At 36.8% G+C, this 16,351-nt stretch overlaps 1 protein-coding gene and 1 pseudogene across 2 annotated transcripts in view; one reads left to right on the top strand and one right to left on the bottom strand.

The window, feature by feature from the left end:
* WTAP (WT1 associated protein) overlaps positions 1-16,351 on the top strand; it is a 26,188-nt gene extending 9,837 nt beyond the window's left edge. For both annotated transcript variants that reach the window (XM_032407542.1, XM_032407541.1), the window contains exons 4-8: positions 2,797-2,855; positions 4,527-4,654; positions 8,091-8,269; positions 13,471-13,625; positions 15,090-16,351. In XM_032407542.1, the coding sequence (XP_032263433.1) occupies positions 2,797-2,855; positions 4,527-4,654; positions 8,091-8,269; positions 13,471-13,625; positions 15,090-15,673 (1,105 nt within the window). In that variant the 3' untranslated portion in view covers positions 15,674-16,351. The remainder of the gene's footprint in view (positions 1-2,796; positions 2,856-4,526; positions 4,655-8,090; positions 8,270-13,470; positions 13,626-15,089) is intronic.
* LOC116634809 lies at positions 6,247-6,359 on the bottom strand (annotated as a pseudogene).

The raw sequence follows: 16,351 nt of genomic DNA, 5'->3' as shown, positions 1-16,351 counted from the left end.
TCTCAGAAAGCTTTCAATTTAACAAATATGTAGACTTGTTTTGATGTCATTATTTTTTCCTTTTCTGATTAATGTGTGAAAAAGTTGTAGTCCTAAAGGATGATATGTTTAGTTATGGAAGAAATACATTATTTACTGATAGCAAAGTTACTCTTTCTCGTAACTGTGACATTGGTCAGTTCGTATAACTTTATATCCATTTTCTCCTCTGCAAGTTAAGGAGTTGAATTAAATTACTTTAAAAGGTTACTCCAAGCTCTGAATTTCTGTGGTTATCTTATGAATGTCTTTGAAAAGCCAATGGTCAAGAACAGCATTAAGGGTATTTCTTTTTTTAATATAAGATGGGATCAACACATGTTTTGTGTTGTGTAACTTAAATTTGTTCTTTTTACATTTTATTACTTTGGGTGATAAGTTTTTTAGATGATAATTTTTAGAGACAAAGAAAGTATTTTTCTTTTATTTTTTTTAAGATTTTATTTGAGAGAGAGAGTGAGAGAAAGCACAAGCTGGGGGAGGGGCAGAAGGAGAAGCAGGCCCAGGCTCAATCCCAGGACCCTGGGATCATGACCTGAGCCGAAGGCAGATGCGTAACCGACTGAACCACCCAGGTGCCCCAGAAAAGGTGTTTTATAAAATAGGCAGGTGTAGATGACATGTTCCATTGTTAACTAGAGTCTGATAATTTCCCACCTTCCTTAGCTACTCATATTGTGGACAAGCTCTTTATCGTCTTCATGCAAAGGACTGTTTTTTCATTGCATACATTTATTTTCCCATACATGAAATTTAAATTCTTAGTATTCTAAAACACTCTTGTCCTCTCCTGCTGAGGTGTAGACCCTTGCTTGTGATATACTGCCACTCACGTGTTGATATTCTCTTTGTATCTCTGGTTAGTATATGTAGTCTTTTTCTTCATTTATTTGTAGGGAGAGAAATCAGTAATATAATTTTAATAAAAATTCATAGTAGCAATTTTTTATATTAAGTTACCTTTAAGGTTTTTAAGTCCTGCAGTTTATATTCTTCTTTTAGGGAATTCTCATATGTGACTTTTTTTTTAAAAGATTTTTTATTTGAGAGAGAGAGAGCACAAGAGGGGGGAGGGTCAGAGGGAGAAGCAGGCACCCTGCCGAGCAGGGAGCCTGATGTGGGACTCGATCCTGGGACTCCAGGATCATGACCTGAGCCAAAGGCAGTTGCTTAACCAACTGAGCCACCCAGGCGCCCTCATGTATGACTTTTAAGTGAGTTTTTACCCCTCGTTAATTCTCTTGGTGATTTTAAATCAAGTGCTACTTGATTTTAAATCAAGTGCTACTTATCTAACTATTCTGTGTTATCTGTCATCTTGAAAGGATGCTCTTGGTTGAGGGACACCTGGGTGGCTCAGTCGGTTAAGCATCTGCCTTCGGCTCAGGTCATGATCCCAGGGTCCTGGGATCGAGTCCCACCTCGGGCTCCCTGCTCAGTGGGGAGACTCCTTCTCCCTCTACCCTTTCCCCCTGCTCATGGTCTCTCAGATAAATGAATAAAAATCTTAAAAGAAAAATAGGCATGCCTTTGAACAGTAGTCTTTATGTAAAGCTTGGTATTATGGAAATTTTTTTTCATTATGTTGTAGTATTAATGTATCTCATAGCAAACCTGTCAAAGTTACTGAGGTTTTATAGAAAGATTTTCTAAAATCAAAGGTACGTTGACCCTTCAAACAGGTTTGAACTGTGGGGGTCCATTTAACGTTCAGATCTTGTACAGTATAGTACTTCAAGTGTATTTTCTTTTCTTTTTTTTTTAATGTTTCCTTTTTCTAGCTTTATTGTAAGAATGTAGTGTATAATACATACACAAAATATGTGTAATTTAAGTGTTTATATTTATCAGTAAGGTTTCCTTCTGGTCAACAGTAGGCTATTGGTAGTTAAGCTTTTTGGGGAGTCAGAAGTTACACACGGAGTTTTGACTATGCAGGGTTTGTCACATCTAAACCCCCACCCTACATTGGTCAAGGATCAACTGTAAATTTTGATTAGCTGTAACTGAAAAGCAGCTTAAAAGCATAGCTCTTCAGTAAGCAGGATAGCAGACTTTCAGGGCATGTTACTTTTTGTTAGTTGCTTAAACATAAGACTAGGGACATTGTTTTCAACAGTAATTGCCAAGCTAGCATAGCCTGTATTTTGAGGGTAGAGGAATATAACAAGGAAGAAAGGTTCCTTCATACTCTGATAGTATATGTCATTTATGCAGATTGTTTCTGCCAAGTAGGTGTGGTTTAAAGAATAGTCCTGGAAAATAGTATATTCTCCCTTTTTTACAGACAAAAATAAATACTACTTTGAACCACTGCTTTGGCTTTATGGTATTTTCACAAAAGAGCCAAGATAAAGAACCTTTAGTTCTTTATAATTAGGCATGTTTCTTAGGTTCCATTTGTTTGAGGCAGACAGCGTATCTGAAAGTAGTAATAAGTTTTTTACTTAGCTTTTGTAATCTAGGCATTGTGCTGAGCCTCAGTGATACAAAGTCCCGTAAGGCATATGAACTGACCCCCAAAGGAGCATACTTGGTATATTCTCGGCAGAGAACACTTTTTTTCTGTATTTTCTTTTACGTAGTTTCCGTAAGTTCAGAAGGAATAATGAAGTGGCTAATTTTATTATTGGTTAAAAATCATGTAGTGAAATTCTTCACATTACTTAAATTTATAAGTTTATGTGTGTGATTTTCTAGTATTTTTAATAAAAGTATCAATGTGACAACTAATATATGAATTTGTTTTTGTACTAGATGGAAACAGTATGAAGCATATGTCCAAGCTTTGGAGGGCAAGTACACAGATCTTAATTGTAAGTTTGAATATTAGCTTCCTAAAAGTTATGTGACTATCTCCTTTTAGATTTTTGTTATAGACACAGGATAATTGGTTTTACTAAGCAATTATAATTTTTTTTATGTTTTTATTTATTTAAGTAATCTCTACACCGGTGTGGGGCTCAAACTCATGATCCCGAGATCAAGAGTCGCACGCTCTTCCAACTAAGCCAGCCAGGTGCCCCTAAGCAATTGTAATTTTCATTCAAGCATTTTGTTAAAGAACTCTCCCAAGCATTCACTATATTGCTGCTACAAAACAGATGAATGAGCCATGATCCCTCTTCTTGAGGAATTCCTACCCAATCATTTGGGGAAGACCCGATATGTAATAATCGTATAATAGCATCATTGTTTTAGTAGAATTACATACAGGTGTCTGAGAGTAGAGATGGGGAAATATATAACTACTTGAAACTTTCCTTGATGTGTCCATAATTCCTTCCACAGAAGAATTGGAAGTGAAGCTTGAGTTACTGATTTTAGAAAGGAGGTACAGAGAAGCAACACATAAATTCTGAGAGCTTAATGTGTAATAACAGGGTATAGGTACATATTTACAGATTTTTCAAAACTGAAAAATAATACCAACAAAGTTTATTAATTTCAAACCATTTTAGTTTTTGTCACTTTTCACTGAGTTAGGAGTAACATACTATTTGTGAGTATACAAAGCAATATTGTTTTCCAAGTTCAGAAAGCTTAATACCCTGAAATTTCAATTACTATATGATTATATTATAATCCATAGACATTAGTATTGTGAAAGCTTTTTTTTTGTTTTTACGATTTTCTTTATTTGACAGAGAGAGACAGGGAGGGAGAGAGCAAGCACAAGCAGGGGGAGCAGCAGAGGGAGAGGGAGAAGCAGGCTTCCCCACTGATCAGGGAGCCCGAAGTAGGGCCTGATCCCAGGACCCTGGGATCATGACCTGAGCTGATGGCAGACAGTTAACCAACTGATCCACCCAGGTGCCCTGAAAGCTTTTTTTTTTTTTTTAAGATTTTATTTATTTTAGAGAGAGAGTTTGCACGTGCATGTGCACGAGCAGGGGGCGGGGGGGACAGAGGGAGAAGGAGACAATCTCAAGCAGACTCTGCCCAGAGCTCTGAACCCCATGTGGGGCTTAGTCTCACAACCCTGAGATCATGACCTGAGCCCAAACCAAGAGTCAGATGCTCAACTGACTGAGCCACCTAGGTGCCCCAATATTGTGAGAGCTTTAAGTGATAATTTTTTATGCAGTTACTGGCATGTTTTCATCGGATAGGTTGAAAACAATATAGTCAGGACGTTGTGGACACGCTATAGATGAAGATAACGACGTTCCCCATGTTCTGTTGGAGGTAGATTGTGCAATGACAACATAATTCTACGTAGTATTAGGTTGCTGTAGGCCACTCCAACACCGCTATCTCTTAAAAGAGCATTCACGATCAAGAACAAATTTTATAACAGATTGTTATAAAAGTAGGATAGAAACTAAAGACTTGATGAATTTTTTTGCCCCTGCTTTTATTCTTGACAAAGGCAATCAGAACTTTATTTTGGGTAGGTCATTTTGAACTTTATTTTGAGTAGGTCATTTTGATCTTGAAATTATATTTCATAATTCATAATGGAATTTTTTTCTTTTATTCATCAGCTAATGATGTAACTGGGTTAAGGGAGTCTGAAGAAAAACTAAAGCAACAACAGCAAGAGTCTGCTCGCAGGGAAAACATCCTTGTAATGCGACTAGCAACCAAGGAGCAAGAGATGCAAGAGTGTACTGTAAGTATTTCAAATGTTTTAGGTCTTTTGAGGAATTGGTTTTTAGTCTGCATTATTACGTGTATTGGTAGTTAGCTAATTTTACAAACTTAATAGTAATTACAAATGAACATTTTGTTAAGGTAGGTAGGCTTTGAGCTATAAAATGCTAAAATTTTGGTAGATCACCCCATTGTTGGATTATAAAAATATTTTTTTTGGCCAAGAAGTTAAAAGTTTTAAGTTATTCTCTGAAATTTAACATACGAGAATCAGTATATTGATTCAGATATTTTTCTTGATACCTGAGGGCATAAGAAGCATTTGCTCTTGCTAAGCAAACTGTCTCTTTCTCCTTTGCTCTCTTTACCTCTCTGTGTATAAAACTTTTTTGTTAGTATCAGTAACCTCTTCCATATCTGCTTTTAATGTTACAGCTTTCATTTGTAATATTTGCCATTTTTACATAGATCTGAAATCCGGTGACATATTTGATCATTCACCTCTGGTTGAATTTAGGTTCAGTTATATGCTATCTTCAGTAGTCTTACCCAGTTCTTTTTATTAGTGTTTGTATATATGTTATGTAACGTAGAGGTAGTTTTATCCATGTTGTTCTAATTTTGAAAATCTGAAATTTTTAAAAAAATTATTTAATCTCTACACCCAATGTAGGGCTCAAACTCACATCCCTAAAATTGCATTTTTTTTTTTTTTTAAGATTTTATTTATTTGAGAGAGATCATAAGCAGGGGGTAGAGGTAGAGGGAGAACTGACTCTGCTGAGCAGGGAGCCCGATGTGGGACTTGATCCCAGTACCCTGGGATCATGGCCTGAGCCGAAGGCAGATGCTTAACCGACTGAGCCACCCAGGCGGCCGAATTGCATGCTCTTCTGACTGAGCCAGCCAGGCGCCCCAAAAATCTGAAATTTGCTTGAATTCTTTTGTGTAATCTCCATTGGTCTGATAACACTGTTTATTAAATCTAATGCAGAAGGCAATATTCTGATCATTGGAGACTCTGATAATATATGGGGCACAGTCCTATTCCTAATTCTGTTCTTACTAATATAGTGTTCTTTTAGGGCTCAGTCACAGTCCTTTTATTTCTTAAAATTTCTTTTCTCAATAATCATATACCTTTAGTTTCTGTAGTTTAAACTCTTGACCATCCCAATCTTTGGTTATTTTTTTTATGTGGACACATTTTTCCAGGAAGTCTTGCCCAGTAGTTTGAATATAATTTTCTTTTCTTTATTTGTAACACTCACTCCATCCCTTCAAAAAAAAATTTTTTTTTCCTCTTAGATTTTCATATCTAATGGAGTGGGTACTATGTCTCTAGAGTACCGAGTTTCAAAACTTTTTGATTCTTTTCTACTTTTTCTGGTATTAAGGATTCTAGATTCTACCTAGTTTTAGGTCTCTGTTTGTATGGCACTCTGCTACATGCTTATCACATGAAAAGGATGAATCTTACCTTCAAAGTGCTAACCACTGGTAGAGTGTGAATGGCTCATGTCAATAGTATTATCGCATAGCACCAGTGTGTCTTGAATTCTTTCTTCTTGGGTCCTACCGTTGCCATCCTAGTTTATGTACTTTTTTTTTAAACAATGGTTAGATGCCACACAGTGGATGGTGATGCCTTAACCATATGTGTGTTGTCAGGAGTGAGGGCCTATTCCATCCTTGTCAAGGGGAGTGTTCCTTTCATACAACATGTAGTTCTTATACTTCTTAACACTTACCTAGACAATATATGCTCTTGACTCACTTCTGTGATTCTCCAGCTATTTTATATATACTCTGGCAGTTTTGATCATATCATGCCTGATCGGAGCCTTTGGTGATGCTCCATCACCCTTTTGTCTTCTCATCCCAGGTTTTTAAGGCTATTTGAACTAGAACCTACCCATTTCTAGTCATATTTTTTACAGCTCTCCCCTGCACAGGTCAGCTAAACAACTATTTTCAGTTAGATACAGAGTAAGGTTTTGCAGAAAGGGCGGCAGGAGCAAAAACATAAGGAACGGGCAAGATTATATGTGCAGATGAGGGCAGTTCACTTTGTAAACCTAAATAGTAACTGTGTCAGTATTGGAGAGGCATGTTTTCTTTAGGGATCCCAGGCCGTGGTGTATATACTATATGATACGCTTTATTCCTGTTCAATTATTTTAGCAACTCGTCTTATATTGAATAAACAGTTGTACTTTTTTGTTTAAAATGAGTTACTTTAAAAAATCTCATTAAGCTAAATAAAAATTACTTCTGTTTGCTCAATGAAATAGTAAATATATTCCCAATCCAGATATTTGTATTTTTTACTAAATTTATGGTAGAAATTAGCAGTTTGTAAATTGTTAACTTTGATCCTATTTAAGCCTTAGTGTGCAGCAGGATCTTGAACCAAATCTACTTTGGATGTGAAGAAAGTGATGCATTTAATGCTAATAAACTGTATTTCATATTTTAGAAATGTATTTTTAGTGTGCTAGTAAGTAGTACAACTGAAGTCGAAATTGAAGGTTTCGTATGTAAGTAGAGGGGTTCTGGTGTGGTGGAAAAAGCCCTAGGTTGGGAGTGAGGAGGCTTGAGAACTGTTCTCTAGTCTCAATTCTGGCACTGAACTAACTGTATCCTTGGACAGTTAGCTTATTTAATTTCAAAAATAAGCAGTTTGGATTTGGTCAGGCACATTCCACCTATACAATTCTGTGATTCAAATCTACTCAGAAGGAAAAATTGAATATATTGACGTAAGGTGCTATTTATAATGCTGTAATGACAACTCATGTAAATATAAGCATTATATATTTTTAAATTTGGAAATACAAATATGTATTTTAAGTTCCAATTTTTTACTAGGTGTATTTTTTAGGAGACATACATAGAATAATTTCTATAGATACAAATTTGGAAAGAGGAAACCACTGTACTTTTCTTTTTTAATATTTATTTATTTGAGAGAGCACAAGTGCACAGTGGGGCAGGGCAGAGGGAGAGGGAGAGAGAAACTTCAGTGGGGCCTGATCTCATCACCCTGAGATCATGACCCTGAGCCGAAACTAAGAGAGTCAGACGCTTAACAGACTGCGCCACCGAGGCGCCCCTCACTGTACTCTTATATAATATTTTACACATGGCTTTTTTCTAGTGGGTGTCAACATTTTTAGGAAATACAACAGTGATTTTTTTTTTTTGGTATCATTTTGGTTTCAGAGTAGGATGTAGCCTTTCCAGATATGGAAATGCAATCATAGCCTTAATTCCTACATGGATAACCTTAAATAGTTGTTTATAATTTGTACTTTTCTAAGAGGATATTAAGATCAAAGGGGGAAGGACTTAACAAGTTAGTAAATTCTGTGAACGAAAGGGATTTTGTCTCACCTTCCTATGTATATATTTTTCTTTGATTTGGTAGTAATTGGTTTTTTTGCTTTGTACAGACTCAAATCCAGTACCTCAAGCAAGTCCAGCAGCCTAGCGTTGCCCAACTGAGATCAACAATGGTAGACCCAGCGATCAACTTGTTTTTCCTAAAAATGAAAGGTGAACTGGAACAGACTAAAGACAAACTGGAACAAGCCCAAAATGAACTGAGTGCCTGGAAGTTTACGCCTGATAGGTAAACAAATCATACTCCCCAGTCAAGACTTCCCTGACAGTCCCACTACGAGAAAGCTGTGGTGGGACAGCCAAGTACTCGTTTCCACACCAAGACTCAGACTTTTTGAGCCAAAAAAAGCCACATTCTTATACTATCCAGCTTGTAATGGTTAATGTAAAACTTACCAGATGAACCTTGTGTTTCAGCTTTTTTCTCTTCCCCCTCCCCTTGCTTCAGAGGCCTGATGGCGTCGGACTATTCCGAAGAAGTGGCCACCTCCGAAAAATTCCCCTTCTAGAACATGTAGACACTTGAGAAATGTTTCTGTTTGAAGAAAATAGAGGGAGAAACAGAAGTTTTAAGTCTGTGGCACACTGTGTCTTCAGACAGTTTGGAGGAATGAAAACCTAGAGATTTAAAATCATGAATTGAACATGTAAAATTCCAGTAAAATGTAAAAATGGAATATGCATCGCTCTTAACCTTGAGCATAGTGACTTAGAGACACTGTATATCAGTTTTGCCAATAAGACTGTGGACTTCGTGATTGTTGTTGAACTTCTGGGTCAAAACTCAAATGAGGTGAATTTTGCCTTTAAAGAGTTTATTTGCTAAGAACCAATTTAATAATAGTCACGAGAGAATCAAATAATAGATGTCAGTACAAGTAGTTCATATATTTAACCATTTAGTTTGGGGCTCTATATTACTTGATTGAGCCTTAAATCAATGTGGTTTTAATCAATGGTTTGTTCTTTGAATGGTTGCTAATGCTGTAGATAATCTTATTGAGGACTGTACAAACAAAAAGGTGTGGTATCAAACTTCAGGTTGAAAATGTTTGAAGCATTATAAACATTCATTTCACTACTAGATTGTATAAGGATATTGGCTGTGATGAGACTCACTGCATTATTTTTTTTAGTAGTGAAATTAAATCCCCATTCCATTCAACAGGCACATGTTGAAAGAGCATTGTCGTTGGTGTTAATGGGGGAATGTGTTTCCTTCATTGTATTTGGGCCTTTTGTATTGCACTCTTGATATTAAATTAAATGTGCCTTGAAATAGTTGTTTTTTTTTTTTTTTTTTTAAGTTCAAGGAATACTATGATGATTTTGTTGTACTTTTAACATTTTGATTTTGGGGGGCTGTGGAGAGCAGATTGATTTTGGAAAAATTGTTGCTGTGCTCTTCAAAGTGAAGGAAAAGGCTGTGTCTCATTTTTAAAGACCTACGTTTTTCCAGCTGGTATCATAAAAGACAAGGAGACTTGACACTTGTTACTTTTTGACACCTTGTCCCAGGATATTGCAGTAGAAATTAATGTGGGACAGCTTCACAGGGTGCCTACCAGAAGATTGGGGACATAATGTATTGGAACTGTGGGCTGGCCTAAGTGAGACATTTTGTGAATTGAAAAAAAGGTATAGTGATCATTTCTAGCAAATTCATTTGATCATTTAGATAAATGAGGCATTATTTTCTTCATGCTTCCATCCAATCCTGGAGGTGAATTTTTTTCGTCAGATCATTCTATAAGTCACCAGTGCGAATTTTCACTTGGTGATAATGGAGTCTAAGATGAGTGGAAGATATATGTTCCAGATTGTCCCAACGTTTAAGTGCAGTTTTAACAAGGGTGACTTAAGTTCTCTCTTAACCATTCAAATCAATTGTAAGTATCTTGTATGTTTGTGCTTTAGGGAACTGATTGTGGGGCAGAGGGTGGGTTGAAGAAGTGGTTTGTGTGACTTTACAGCAAGAGGTCCGCTTCTAAAATTCTCACTATTTGTGGGGTTGGAGGGTAAGTAACCAAATCTGTTTGAAATTAGCTTATTGTGCCACATTAAGGCATTTGCGTATATTTTATGCCATTTAAGATCACAGTAGAAATGGCCTGCATATTTTTAGTAAGTCAAGAAATAATTCATAAAATGTATTATTAACATGTACTCAGATTTATTAGCCAGCATCTTTCTTTGCCGCTTAGGTAAGAGTCACTGTGAGGTCTGTGGATTTTTTTTCTTCTTACTGTTAAAAACGTTTTTTAATAAGTTAATACAGGCTCATGTATAAAATTGGAACAGCATGAAGAAAGATGGAGACAAAAAGTGAGAGTCACTCCTGGATGTGACCTTTCCTTCCCCAATCTGTTCTCCAAGAGCAGTAACCACTGCTAAGTTTCTTGGGTATCATCAAGATAATTTCTATGCATATACAGTCACTTTATAGATATCGATTTTAAACAAATGTGAACGTACGTAACATAGATGATTGAAGCTTGGCGTCCCCCCCCCAACACATTTTATCCCTTGCACAGTTTTTTATTTTTGAAGTACATTTAGATTACTTAATTTTTAATGGTTACATAATATTTTCTTTGTATTAATAAATCATAATTTATTTTAATCACCTGTAAATGGATTTTTGTTCTGTAAAGAATAGGCTATAAACGGTACTATAAATACATCATTAACTTGAAACAGTGCTCAGTCAGTACTGTGTTTGGAATAATTCAAATAGAATGGGTTGTGGGTCCCCCCCACATACACACACTTTCTTATTCTGTTTTAATTTTGAAAGAGAAAGATTGAGTTATCTTCTCTGCTTTAGTTAAAATATTCCATACATGTAACAGTGCATATATTTTAAGAGTATTTAAGAGCAATCTATTTCAGTTGTTTTGACAGTTCTGTTTTGCATTTAATCATTTAGGTAATTTTGTGTACACCTCTCAGATATCCTGGCCCTCTTCCTTGTGATTATAAAGCAATGTATAGCGTCTGTTCTTTTTTATAAATCTTTCTCTCAAACTGTTTCCTTTCATATTTTCTTTGGAATTATTTGATTTTAGGAATGGGTTGGGGGGGTTGTAATTAAAGAAAATTATTCCAAAGACAGTTACTTGTAATTGAACTCTTCTCATTTTGGGGGATGTGATGAACACAACATAAATCTTATATGACATGGTAAAATGACAAAATGTGTAAAGAACAGTTTTGTTAAGACTTGTTTGAATAATCACTAATTTTAGAAGTGATAGGGTTATCTTAGACCAGGCCTTTATAAAAAGGTACTACGACTATGAATGAAACATTTTTTGCATTCACTTTATGATATACTTTATATGAGATTAAGTCAGGTCACAAATTAATGTATTGGTTTTACAGTATTTTTTCCTACTCTCTCTTAAATTCACATAGAAGGATTTTCAGGTTAGTTGGAAAACACTGATGCTATATAGACTTTGTATAAGAAAACAAAATTGTGGGAGCATGGACAGTAAGGTGGGAGGAGAGCTGCTACCTGACAGCGGTACCTATCTCTGAACTCCCTCGTGGGATTTCTAAACTCCGGTTCATTGGAGGCCAAAGTCTGAGGGTGCTAATGGGAGATGGTGGGGAGGGGAGTTTTCTGGAGCTACAGTTGCAATGAACAAGAACACCAGCTACTAAAGTTGCCATATAGAGAATAAAACCCTTAGCAAGTGCTTTCACCTGAGGCTGCTTTGAGCAGCAGTAACCCAGGTTTTACTGTACCACAGATAAATTTAAATTACCAACTTTTGCTTGAATTACATTAGGGTAGGATATGTACTATGGGTAAAAAAAACAAAACAACGCGGAGTCAAAGCATGAGAATCATTTACAAAATGCTCTCATTTTAAGTCTGAAAGCCTATGATAATCAGGTTCAGATGCATTCTGAAGTGATATATCAGGCAGGTGAAAGCCCTGGTAGGTGAAGGAAAGAACAGAAAGTGTCAGCAAAAAAATTTTCTAACCAGTTAGGTTAGGTCTTTCTGAACTTAACACCATCAGAAGAATATCAGACTGTCCCTGGTGGAGCATGTGACTCTTGATTTCGGGGTTGGAAGCACCATGTTGGGTGTAGAGCCCACTTAAAAAAAATTTTTTTTTTTAGTATCAGGCTGTCCTATTCAAGTATCAGGTAACATCACAATTATGTACTTAAATCAGATCCCTTTAAAAGTGATCATTTCTCTTGTTATTGTTGAGTCTAAAAAGGCAAAGTTTCATTGAGGACTGTTAACAAGGCTTTTGATTGCATTTTTGTAGTTGCTGTGTATGTGTGTGTAGGTTCTATAGAAGGTTGCACTAATACTTGGTAACTAATTTGTGGAAAGTTTGGTGCTCCTAATTTGGCAGATATTTAACATATTTACATATTTGTGATAAACAACCCCAATCTTATTTTCCTGTTCTAAAGGTAATCTTCTATAACATGAATAAAATCTTAACCACATATCAATATTAAATTTTTAAAAACTTGTGTTTAAGACGGCTCAAAAGTATATAAAAAAAGTTAAATGAGGGATTAGTAGATGGAAATATTCTTTTTTTTTTTTAGATTTTATTTATTTATTTGACGGAGAGAGACACAGCGAGAGAGGGAACACAAGCAGGGGGAACGGGAGAGGGAGAAGCAGGCTTCCTGCCGAGCAGGGAGCCCGATGCGGGGCTCGATCCCAGGACCCGGGGATCATGACCTGAGCCGAAGGCAGACGCTTAACGACCGAGCCACCCAGGCACCCCGCGGATGGAAATATTCTTAAGGCTCTTTTTAAAAAGGCTCTTTAGGGACGCCTCAGTCAGTAGAGCATGTGACTCGATCTCAGGGTCATGAGTTCAAGCCCCACGTTGGGTGTAGAGATTACTTTAAAAATATTAAAAGTCTCTAAAAACAATTATTGAATATGCCTCATTTACTGCAATAAACATTCTTATGACAGCTGCCTATGAAGAGGCACCCTCATCAAATGCTACTTTAGCAACAGTAAATATACTCTACGTTATTGCATTTATCTTTTCAAGAACTTTTCTGTTCCATGAAACTAAGTACCTTAGTGTTTTATTAATACTGGTATATCTGAGGTTTGCATTAGTTAACTGGCTTGTTTCTATTTCAAGTGATAATTTGGGATGAAAATAGATATCAGAATCCATTACTAGTGTAATAGAAAATGTGGCCATTTGGGTACTTTTTGTTTAGGGTTTATTTTTGCTGCTGTATTGGCAAAATACTGAAATGCAGAAGATGGACGTGTTCCAGAAAAGAAGATGGTAATTATAGGGAGGCATCTGCCGTGACAGTTACATTCTGTACGTGTTAACATCTATTGCTGTAATAATTGCAAGCAAACAAGGTTGTAGACACTTGTCTTCATTTTATGATGGATGGCTCTTTCCTTTGCAGCCAAACAGGCAAAAAGTTAATGGCGAAGTGTCGAATGCTTATCCAGGAGAATCAAGAGCTTGGAAGGCAGCTGTCCCAGGGACGTATTGCACAACTTGAAGCAGAGTTGGCTTTACAGAAGAAATATAGTGAGGAGCTTAAAAGCAGTCAGGATGGTAAGGGTTTTTTTGAAAAGTTTGGTTAACTTTGCACTGGCTTTAAAAAATTTGCCAGGCATGAATATTATAGATTAGATTCTGTATGTACTAATCTGTGCCAGTGGTCCTGAAAAATTATAAATGAAACATTTCTAGTTGAGTCAGCAAAGCCATTTAACTTTAGTGGTTTCCCCCCCACACACACTCTTGTTTATTGTGCAAATTTCCTAAGTTTTTGGTTTTTTGGGGGGTGGAATTTGGTGAAAGATAGGCTGTTTATTACTAATGCATTACATATATAAATTCATATTCAATATTTAAAAGGGGGTTATCTTCATTTAACCAATATTCTAAGTGTCAATATTGGAAGTATTTGGCTATTTCCAGTGGTTTAAAAATACAGAATTAATTGTACCTGTTAAGGTCCTGTTTAGTGAATAAGATGTAATATTTAAATTTGCTAAAGATAAACTGGACTTAATTGTCAGCCACTGCCGTCCTCCTTCTCCCCCCCCCCCCACTTTTTTTGGGGGGGCAAGTGTAGCTTGTATCCCTTCTGTTTTTTCTCTTTTTGAGGAAGATGAATAGTAACTAAAATATCCGAACTCTGGAAAAGAATTGAAAGTTAAGGGGCGCCTGCCTTTGACTCAGGTCATGATCCCAGGGTCCTGGGATCAAGCCCCGTATCGGGCTCCCTGCTCAGCGGGGAGCCTGCTTCTGTCTTGTGCCCTCTGCTTGCTCTTTCTCTATCAAATTAATAAAATTTTAAAAATAAATAAATTGAAAGTCAATATATTTGATAATTGCAAAGATCAGTAGTCAATATGATACCTTTTAACGTACCTTTTCAAAGTGATACTTATTAGCTCTTAATATTTGTAAACATAGTGACTAGGCGATTTTGTATAGTAGTCAAGGACTTTCCCCTCTCCCATGCCTTTTTAGGACTTAATGGACATGTGTATTTTATCAGTTTTCAGGAGTTATTTTCTCTGATTTTTGTTTTTGTTATAGCATAGGCCTCTTTGGAGTCTTAGAGTAGAGGACCCACTGCTCCCTAGGGCTAAACCTGCTGTGGAGCTGAGACAAACACTGGCTAGGGGGGTAAGGAGAAAGGGAACCAGCCATGTGGGCCCCAGGTAAACATGTGGAGTGGATTTGGGGGGGCTATAATCAGTTGTATATGGCTAGATGGTTTGAATCAGTTTTAACTTGGTTGCTTTAAGATATTTTAAGCATGTCTCCCCCACCCCCCCCACCCCTGAAAAACCCAAACTCATTCTTAAATGGCTATTTTTAAATTGCAAGCAAAAAAACTTTAAGTATTTTGTGATTTTTTAGAATTGTATTCGTTCACTTAAACATTTACTGAGTGTCTGGCTTTGTGACAGACACTAATATTTTTAAAATATGTTCTAAATCTTTAAAAATATAAAATATGTTTAAGAGATATTAAAGTAGGTTTGACTCTCCTTTGCACAGAACTGAATGACTTCATCATTCAACTTGATGAAGAAGTAGAGGGTATGCAGAGCACCATTCTAGTTCTTCAGCAACAACTGAAAGAGACTCGCCAACAGTTGGCTCAGTACCAACAGCAGCAGTCTCAAGCTCCAGCCCCAAGTACCAGCAGGACTACATCTTCTGAGCCTGTAGCACAGGCAGAGGCCACAGGTAAAGACTGCAGTCGGCTGGCCAACGGACCAAGTAATGGCAGTTCCTCCCGGCCGAGGACGTCTGGGTCTGGATTTCACAGGGAGGGGGACACAGCCGAAGATGACTTTCCTTCTTCTCCTGGGAATGGTAATAAGGCCTCCAACAGCTCAGAGGAGAGAACTGGCAGAGGAGGTAGTAGTTACGTAAATCAACTCAGTGCGGGGTATGAAAGTGTAGACTCTCCCACGGGCAGTGAAAACTCTCTCACACACCACTCAAATGACACAGACTCCAATCATGACCCTCAAGAGGAGAAAACAGTGAGTGGGAAAGGTAACCGAACTGCGGGTTCCCGCCACGTTCAGAATGGCTTGGACTCAAGTGTAAATGTACAGGGTTCAGTTTTGTAATATTTTTTCCAGCAAATTTTTATACAGTGTCATTTAATTTGGGAGAGGATACTGTCCAGAAAATTAACGCATACTTTTGTCACAATTTGCCTTTTTTTGTGGGTGTGGTTTTTTTTCTCCCCCCTCCCCCTTTTTTTTCCTTCCCCTTCTTTGCTTCAATACCTCTGCCACTTTGGAAATTGTAACAGTTAATTACCTTGAATGTTGCTAAAAGGACATTTTGTGTAGGGTCAAGTTATTTTTATATGAGTTAATGTGAAGTTGTAAATGGAAATCTTTCCTTAAAGTATAACACAATGATGTCTGTATAAATCTGTGTCTCTCCTAGAACCTGTGCTGTGTAAGGGCATTCTTACTCATGCTGTTATTATACTTATGCACCATTCAGACTTGTTAGAGTAGATGTGGGTTTATGACTGCCAAGTTTGCCCAGTACAGTAGTTTTATCACTAAAAGTTGGACTTGCTGATGGAGTCCTATAGTAGTTTCAGTGTTAGATACAGTTTTTTCCACCATACATCTGTGCATTTTCTCTTAAGGTGACTGAATGTTTAAGAAATTTGTGTGCATAGTTACTCAGTTTTTATGAACTGTTGTATCCTGTTAATGCATATTGCTCTGTGACTCCAGTATATCTTACCTGTACTGACCAAACCTAAATAAAGATTTTTATTGTAA

This window comes from Phoca vitulina, unplaced genomic scaffold (genome assembly GCF_004348235.1).
Source record: "Phoca vitulina isolate PV1807 unplaced genomic scaffold, GSC_HSeal_1.0 scaffold9, whole genome shotgun sequence".
NCBI classification, from domain to species: domain Eukaryota; kingdom Metazoa; phylum Chordata; class Mammalia; order Carnivora; family Phocidae; genus Phoca; species Phoca vitulina.
The sequence above is the reverse complement of the archived record's forward strand: the minus strand, read 5'-3'. Positions and strand labels throughout refer to the sequence as shown.